General features: G+C 38.3%; 1 protein-coding gene, 1 non-coding gene and 1 pseudogene across 2 annotated transcripts; all 3 read left to right on the forward strand.

The window, feature by feature from the left end:
- Positions 1-2105, forward strand: LOC101312876. The gene is made up of 2 exons (XR_183886.1): positions 1-391; positions 1139-2105. It is a non-coding gene; the product is annotated as an uncharacterized LOC101312876 (transcript).
- LOC101315119 overlaps positions 1-2492 on the forward strand; it is a pseudogene marked incomplete at its 5' end in the record, with an annotated part of 20083 nt that extends 17591 nt beyond the window's left edge.
- A 2047-nt stretch (positions 2493-4539) lies between these two features.
- Positions 4540-7765, forward strand: LOC101313166 (squalene monooxygenase-like). The gene is made up of 8 exons (XM_004289670.1): positions 4540-4926; positions 5467-5578; positions 5690-5867; positions 5977-6145; positions 6264-6482; positions 6599-6874; positions 6992-7270; positions 7375-7765. The coding sequence occupies exons 1-8, from the start codon at positions 4711-4713 to the stop codon at positions 7477-7479; spliced, it is 1554 nt and encodes a 517-aa protein (XP_004289718.1). The 5' UTR covers positions 4540-4710; the 3' UTR covers positions 7480-7765.
- The last annotated feature ends 845 nt before the right edge of the window (positions 7766-8610 follow it).

Consider the following 8610-nt stretch of genomic DNA (forward strand, 5'->3'; position numbering starts at 1 on the left):
ATGGTATCAGAGCCCATGGTCGCGATTTTGTGGCCTTGTGGCTTCTGTGATTAGCTTAGCTTCCGCGTTTTGATTCCAGTTTTTCAGTTTTCAGTTTCCCCAACTTCAATTACCCTAGCTTTGCGTTTTTCCCAAACCCGTTCATCAACGATCCCAAACTCAAAATCTTCGTCTTTGGCGCTATAATCTTCTCTTCCGGCGTGAGATTGTCGATACCCAGCCTTCTCTAAGACCTCTGGGCTTCGATGTTCGTTCTCCGCGTCGTCACCTGCGCGGCTCGCCTCGTATGGCTCTGTTCTTTGTTTGCGGGTTTTCTCCTTCAGATCCTCGAGTATGACGTCAGGGGAGGACTGTATCAGTGTGATGCAGCGAATCTGTTCTCTGAGACTTGGTAATCTTCGAGCCCTTTATTTTGTCACTATGTCTTTGCGCTGCAATTCTTGTTGCTGAGAGTATCTAGTAGACTAGTTGTTCAATCTATTTGCTCTGAAGGTGAATGGGAGACGAAGATGTGTATATTTTGATAAATCTGGTTGGGAAGATGAGTATTTTTAAGGTTGAATATTCCTGGGCTTATTGTTCTGATGGTGATTAGAGATGGTTAGGTCTTATGACTGGATTTTGTGTGCTTCTTTCTCTGCTGTGCGCTTCTATGTGCTAAGTGGTTGGTGACATTAAGTTGATAGCTGCTGTTGTTTAGTGTTCTACCACAATATGTTTGAGATACTGACCCTGCAACAAAACGTATGTTTGGAAGTAGTAGTAATGTATGTGGAATTGTAGTATGGAGGTAGTAGCCTCTGTATGATCGTAGAGTTGTGGTAATCACAACTAGCGGTAGTAGCCTCTGTATGATCGTAGAGTTGTGGTAATCACAACTAGAGGTAGTAGCCTCTGTAGAACAAAGTGGTGCAGAAAATATTGTAGTGAGTCAAGGTTTCAATTGAGATGTGGAGGGAAACATTATTTTTTGCAGCAGCTTATATGTTTGGGGTATGAACGCATGGGATTTGATTACAGCAAGTTAATATTGGTAGAGATATGCAGTATGTAGCAGTGTTCAGTCCTTGCAGTTAGTTTTTTCAGATTCTTCATTGGATTGTTTGTTGCCTTGCTTCCATGGATTTTGTCTTCTCAGCTCTGTGTTGCCTCAATGCTCTGCTGCAACCTACAATCTTGTCAACTGACTGTGGATGATGTTCTCATACTGCTAAGTGGCTGTTGGGTTTTGATTTTTGGGATGATAATCTTGTAAATTGTTCTACATCATGTATTGTGCTTCTTGGTCCAACCAAGCATATGGTTGCGGGGGGATAGTTGAGTCATTTACTATTATCCCTACCTATATAAAGCTATGAGTTGTGTACACTGTTCATCAATTGAGAAATACAAGATGTAGACGTTTACTCTCTCCTGTGTTTTCTTTACTTTTCTGCTTAGCATTTTCAATTCAATAATTCCATGAATCCTATCAAGAGAAGCTCACAACATTCAACCATAATCCCTATCCATCTCTTCTATCTCAAATCACCACCAGATTTAGAAGCCCAGAGTATTTACATATAATATCAATCAACACTGTCATCTCCCCTACTTCTACAACCAACCACATCCAAGCGATAAACACACAGGAGAGAGGGGGATAGAGCACGATGACGACGAAGCGAGATAGATGACGATGACTTCCAAGAGAAATTATGCTTCGATTCGAAACTGAGAAGAAGAAGACTCATCGGGCTTCGTCGATCTGAGGACAACACGGCATCAACTAAGAAAATCAGTCACAGGAGAGAACAAGGACGTCGACAAGGCTCGCACGCCGACTATGCGTCAATAATCATTGACTGAATCGACTGGGTGTGAGGGAAATTGGATTTTGGGGTTAGGGTTCTGAAATTGGGGTTAAATCAAATCGAGAACGAAGGAAACTGATAACAGCGGAAGCTAAGATAGACATACAGAAGCCACAAGGCCAAAGATCATGACCATGGGCTCTGATACCATGATAACATTCATGGATTTATTCAACGGAAGAAGAAAAGGAAGAAGACGACTGAAAGTAAGAAACGCTGAGAATATAAACGACTATATCGTGAATTTTCAATACATCACAACACTACAATAATCCCTAGATATAGAACTAATCTAATACTGAAATGACAGGAATACCCTTGAAATATATATCTGTATATTTCTAACATTTCTTTGATGTTTCCATCTATGGTGTTGGCCTCTTAATGCTTCCATTCCCTTCACCTAAACGAATGTGGCGGTTTCGATTGATCCTGGTATGTCAACGAATATATATATTTCCACTACTTTCTTATCTACTTGTTTGTTCATAACTGGCTGCTAAAGTGCTAATACAAATCTTTCTGACCTTTCAGAGTGCATCAGGCATCATATTCCCCATTATAAAGGGGGAAGGAGTTAGACAGATGTTCTTTCCTGCCACATTATCAGCATATTACAGAAATCCTCCTGTTCATTGAAGAAATGGAAACTTGGATCGATATGACTGTATACAGTGAAGAACAATTTTCAAATACATGGAAGTAATCGAAGAACTAGAGCATGGACTCCAGCTTAAGGCAGACATGGTACAATATTCATAAGCCCGGCCTCGTAAGACCGATGGCTTCAACCATCTCTATAACCTGAACTACAACCCAGATATATGAACGTCTAGTTAGAATGCATGACCGGAATCATTTTTGAATGCCATCACAGCTCAACAATCCAATCTATGGTGTGCCTTGGCTTTGAAGTAACATCAAAATATACAGTGAAATGTTCAAACTTATTCCTGGATTATTTGTCAGAGTTCTTATGTATCCACAAAGAAGGTTTGTCCAGCATAAAGACAGAATATATAAATATACAATATGTGAATGCATGTGTGAGTAAATCATGAAGACTTCCATATCCAACATAAAACAACTATTTATTCTACCAACTGATCATGTGCAACTACATCTTGAAAGATAGAATCTTTAGACAAAACAACAGAGCTGATGCCTATTGGCAATATCAAAATTTACCAGAAAGCAAATACAGTATCACACTAGCCACTCTTACTCCTCTCAGATCTAAAGTTGCAGTCTTAGAAATGGAAGAAGGTGAACCGTCTATTCTTTAAATCCTATTCTTTAAATCAAAAAAGGAGAGTCGATTTATACCAACATTCTGTTAAAGAAAAATATTTATATATATACACAGATACGTGATATGCTATTGTTATTCAATATTTATGTCGAAATGTAACGAGAGTCGTCAAATTAGCTCCTCATCCAAAGGCCAACCCAACCAAAACTTATTCGTACAATTTATGATCATCCAAACTTAACACTGTTTCCATGCATATAGTTGAGGTCGATTTGTATACATAAAATCATATGCATAAAAACTTAACAGACAGGAAAGAGGAATTTGGAAAACGTTGCTACTTGGCTTGAATGCTTGGAAATGGAAAGCGCACGTATGCGCAAGCTTTGTTTGACAAAATCTAGTCTCAAATGGAGAGCTAGCTCTGCAACCGAGTGCATGCAGCAACACCGTTTGACTGAAATTCTTTTTATATTTCCAAATTTTTAACTATACAATGTGAGAAACTTGATTTTTACTATATTAATTTATGAGATTATTATCACTAGTTTTTCAGTAGGAGATCCATTGTTCGACAAATATTATTGTTTATGTAATTTATATATTCTAATACAATAATGAGTTTTCAAAGACGACCAAAAGTAAAAATTATACTTGTTATTATCGAGACTCTACATATACGTAAAAGAACTTTATATGTTAGTAACGAGTCAAAATTTATTTTCTACGAAGAAACAAGACAATCATTGTATAAGTCTTAATTGTTACGGTGCCTAAAACAAATCCTTAATGTCATATCGGACAATCTCATTCTAAGAATCATTCAAATAACTTAGAAAGTGAAGTTAAATTTGGTAATTGGTGAGCTACACTATAAGCCCTTAAGATAAGCCCTAGTGATGCTTAGAGAGAGGTTGATAATTTGTTTAAAATTGGCTAGATCAGAAGTTCGATTTCATTGGAGTAAAGAAAACATGTCGAAAAAAAAAAACATGTCGATAATAACTCCCGCCTAATATAACAACCACGAAAATTCATCTCGTCACACAATTATATACGTTGAGCATATATAAATAAGTGACATTATAGTTGAGGATATATAAATAATAAGTATACATTTTTTTTGTTACAATAATAAGTAGAGACTCTTTTGTTGTATAATAGCAAGTGACAGTTTCTGATCACCAACTCAAATTGTTTTCCCAAGAAGGAAGCCATGTTTTACCAAGAAAACAAAACTTTGACTCTCCCAATATCAGAAAGTGACACAAGGTTGAGTCCTTGGTTGGCTCTGTCTTGCACTTTGAACCCTATTTTCGTCCATCCCAATCTTCCATACGCTCCCCCACACCCTACCCCAACCCTCCAAATCGGTTAAATAACAGTGGCGGGCGCCTTCCATTTTAACCCCCGAAAGCCAGAACACAAGTCTCTAACTCTATATAAACAACACCTTTCCTAGCTGTCTCTAACCATAAGTCCCTTCCCCACTTCACACATCCCCACACGTAAAACCAAAACCAACCCAAATCACAAGTACACCCCACAAGAACAAGAAGAAGCAAACCAGAGCTTCTCCATTGTTGTTGTTCAAACTTAACCAAGATGGTGTCGTACGAGTATGTTCTGGGTGGAGTTCTGGCTTCTCTGCTGGCCTCTGTTTTCATCATGATTATTAATAGCGCTAGAAAGGTGGAGGGGGTGGAAAAGAGTAGTAATGGGTTTGTGAGGATGCCGGAAAACGATGAGGAGAAAGGTACCGACGTCGTCATTGTCGGCGCCGGAGTTGCCGGTGCGGCTCTTGCGTACACTCTTGCCAAGGTCAGATTTTGTTACGATTTTTTTAGTGTGGTAAGATTGAGTCTTTTGAATGATGGGATTGGGTTGGTTGTTACTTGTTAGTAAAATATGAAGTGGTCATTGTTGGTTTGATTTTTGATTAGTTATTTTACCAACTACTACCCAGCTAAACAAGTCAAAACTTGAAGCCGTCTTCTTCTGACTCTGGTTTGTGTTAGTTTATTGTTTTCCGATTTCAACTTATTGTTTTGGTGAATAAGCGAATGAGTCTTGTTTGCTTGGGTTATATGGGTTGTTTCATTTTATTTTTTCCTTTAGGATTTGTTGCAGTTGGTACTGATTTGAATGGAGTAATGCAGATCCAAAGTGTTTTTGATATTGCTAAATTTAGTATGGGAATGGTTTGTGATGAGGTTTTGGGGAACATGTGAATTGATTGCATGAACATTAGCACTTAAAGCTGAAACCTTTAGAGTTTAGATCTTCCTGTAAATGCTGAGCTTTGAGCAAGCTCCATTATTTGGGCTTTTGGGTTAAGCAAATGTTTGCATCTTGTTACAGGAAGGACGTCGTGTACATGTCATCGAAAGAGACTTGAGTGAGCCGGACAGAATTGTTGGTGAGCTTTTGCAGCCTGGGGGTTATCTTAAGTTGATTGAGTTGGGTCTTGAGGGTGAGCAATTTCCTATCTCATTTAGAGCCTCTTTGTTAAATTAAATTAGTTTGTGATAGTTTACACTCTTACTGAATGGTTAGTAACCAATAATATCAATTATGGCTTCAGACTGTGCAAATGAATCCATTGATGCTCAGAAGGTGTTTGGTTATGCTCTCTACAAAGATGGGAAGGATACAAAACTTTCTTATCCCTTGGAAAAGTACAGTTCGGATATAGCTGGGAGAAGTTTCCACAATGGCCGTTTCATCCAAAGAATGCGTGAAAAGGCAGCAACACTTTCAAAGTAATCATCATTTCCCTCAAGTTTATTATTCCTTTTCGTGTGTGATTTCTTGTAAGTTTGATGTTAAATGTATCGACTTCTTACTCATGTCCGTGGAATATCTTTACAGTGTGAAATTGGAACAAGGGACGGTGACAACACTAATTGAAGAAAAGGGCACTATCAAAGGAGTGATTTACAAGAACAAATCTGGAGAGGAGTTCAGAACATATGCTCCACTAACAATCGTGTGCGATGGCTGCTTTTCAAATCTGCGCAAAAATCTCAGTGCTCCAAAGGTAATGAAGTGTCCCGAACCTGGGGATATCAAGCCTTTGTTAAATATTTGTATTCAAATTTAGCACAGGCATGCTTGCTCTTTCATGAGACCAACAGGGTTATTTGTTGTTACTGCAGGTTGAAAGTCCCTCTTGTTTTGTTGGTTTGGTATTGGAGAACTGTGACCTTCCACATGCAAATCATGGTCATGTGATTTTGGGAGACCCTTCACCTGTCCTGTTTTATCCCATCAGTAGCACAGAGATTCGTTGTTTGGTTGATATACCTGGAACAAAAGTTCCTTCTGTAGCTAATGGTGAAATGGCCAAGTATTTGAAAACCGTGGTGGCTCCTCAGGTATATTATCAATAATTTGCTTGACTTGATTAGAGATTAGTTGTTTAGCTTTCACATGATACATGTGCCTACCTGAAACTGAACTGAACTGATATTGGGGCTACTTTGTATTTCAGATTCCTCCTCAGCTCTACAATTCTTTTATAGCTGCAATTGACAAGGGAAACATCAGGTCCATGCAAAACAAAAGCATGGCTGCAAATCCGCTTCCCACTCCTGGTGCACTTTTGTTGGGGGATTCATTCAACATGAGGCATCCCTTAACCGGAGGAGGGATGACTGTGGCTCTTTCAGACATCGTTCTTCTTCGTGATCTTCTTAGACCCCTACATGATCTCAATGATGCATCTGCATTGTCCCATTACCTCGAATCATTCTACACATTGCGCAAGGTAAAGCCTTCACTAAATTACCTTATAACTGAAAGCATTTATGTTCCAACAATATTCACCCGATGTGGCATTGTGTTGTTTCTGCTTTGCTGATATTGTGCTTGGTGTTCATTGCAGCCTGTGTCATCTACCATAAACACATTGGCAGGTGCCTTGTACAAGGTGTTTTGTGCTTCGCCTGATCCAGCAAGACAGGAAATGCGTGAAGCATGTTTCGGTTATTTGAGCCTTGGAGGTATCTGTTCGTATGGACCAGTTTCTCTTCTGTCTGGTCTTAACCCTCGTCCACTGCACCTGTTTCTCCATTTTTTTGCTGTTGCTGTCTATGGTGTCGGGCGCTTGATGCTTCCATTCCCTTCTCCTCAACGCACATGGCTTGGGATTAGACTGATCCTGGTAAGTTTAACTGAATACACTTACTTTCTCTACATGTTTGTCATTTACAATATCCTTGCACATAACTGGCTGCTTATACAAATCTTTCTGGTTTCGATTTTCAGAGTGCATCAGGGATCATATTTCCCATCATAAAGGGTGAAGGAGTTAGACAGATGTTCTTTCCTACAACAATACCAGCATATTACAGAGCTCCTCCTGTTCATTGAAGACATCAATACAACCATATTCTTGGAGAAAAATTTGGTACTTGGATCTTTCTTTTATTGTAAAACCAATCTGTATCAAATCAACTGCATTAGTTCCTCCCACAAATAAATATCATGATGGGAGTTCAATGCTCAAATTAGGAGAGCAAGAAAACTATGTTCTTAATTCTTTTAGGATTTGTTCTTCTGCAGTGGAGAAAACAAGCAAGGTTTTCTCATGAAAGTTGTAACTGTATGAAACTATAGTAGTTGGTAAATAATAACATAAATTTTGGGTCCCTATCTTACCCTCTTTCAAGTTTCAAACTACACGTTCTCTTTGGCTTTTCACACACGAATATGCACAAAGTCAGCTATTGCTGGCTTTCCCATATTCTAAATTTCCAACAACCATGGTTTTTGTCTCCACTGTCTTTTTCTTTTCGTGTTTTATTTGCATGAGATATCTCTATTTCTGACGTGAAAGCACATTATTTAAAGGGACCATGTTAATTTGGATGGCTGAAATAATAGTACTCAGTTCATATTCTTCTTTGTCCTGTTGTGATTTTCTTCTTCTACATGATTTGTATACTCATTCATGTGCTGCATAAGGGTCACAATAATGCAGAATATCAACTATGGTGTGCTGTTTCATTCATGAATTGAATGATATCAAGTACATGGTGATATGTGACATTTACTGTGTATACTGATCGAGGGATGATGGGGAATTGGGTTGGTATTAGGCTTGCTTTAGTTTACCCAATATATATATACACAGGGCCTTCCACTAAAGGATTCCTTTTTTTGACATATATGAGGGATGGGGGATTACACCAACTTTTCGATCACAAAATCATATCTTCACCGTTCAATATGTAGTTCTATATGAGTAGATCATTTCTACAAATTTTCAGAAATTTTGGTAATCGTTAAGACATTCAAAATTACGATTTATAATTATAAGCATAAACGGTTCATGTTTGGCAGATTTAGTTCGTTCATTGATTTAATCTTGTTTGACACCTTAACGATCACCAAATTGGCTGAAAATTTGCATAATTGATCTATATATAAGAACCAACAAACTGAACGGTGGAGATTCAAAAATATAATCGAAAAGTTGGTGTAATCCCCCATCCCTTATAT

The sequence above is a fragment of the Fragaria vesca genome, linkage group LG2 (genome assembly GCF_000184155.1).
Source record: "Fragaria vesca subsp. vesca linkage group LG2, FraVesHawaii_1.0, whole genome shotgun sequence".
NCBI classification, from domain to species: domain Eukaryota; kingdom Viridiplantae; phylum Streptophyta; class Magnoliopsida; order Rosales; family Rosaceae; genus Fragaria; species Fragaria vesca.

What these genes read in the sequence shown, in the direction of transcription:
- LOC101313166 (XM_004289670.1), top strand. Translation starts at nt 4,711, where the DNA reads ATGGTGTCGTACGAGTATGTTCTGGGTGGAGTTCTGGCTTCTCTGCTG. An exon ending in GATTGAGTTGGGTCTTGAGG is followed by an intron (nt 5,579 to 5,689) that starts GTGAGCAATTTC and finishes TTATGGCTTCAG; the next exon opens with ACTGTGCAAATGAATCCATT. An exon ending in TTGGGATTAGACTGATCCTG is followed by an intron (nt 7,271 to 7,374) that starts GTAAGTTTAACT and finishes TTCGATTTTCAG; the next exon opens with AGTGCATCAGGGATCATATT.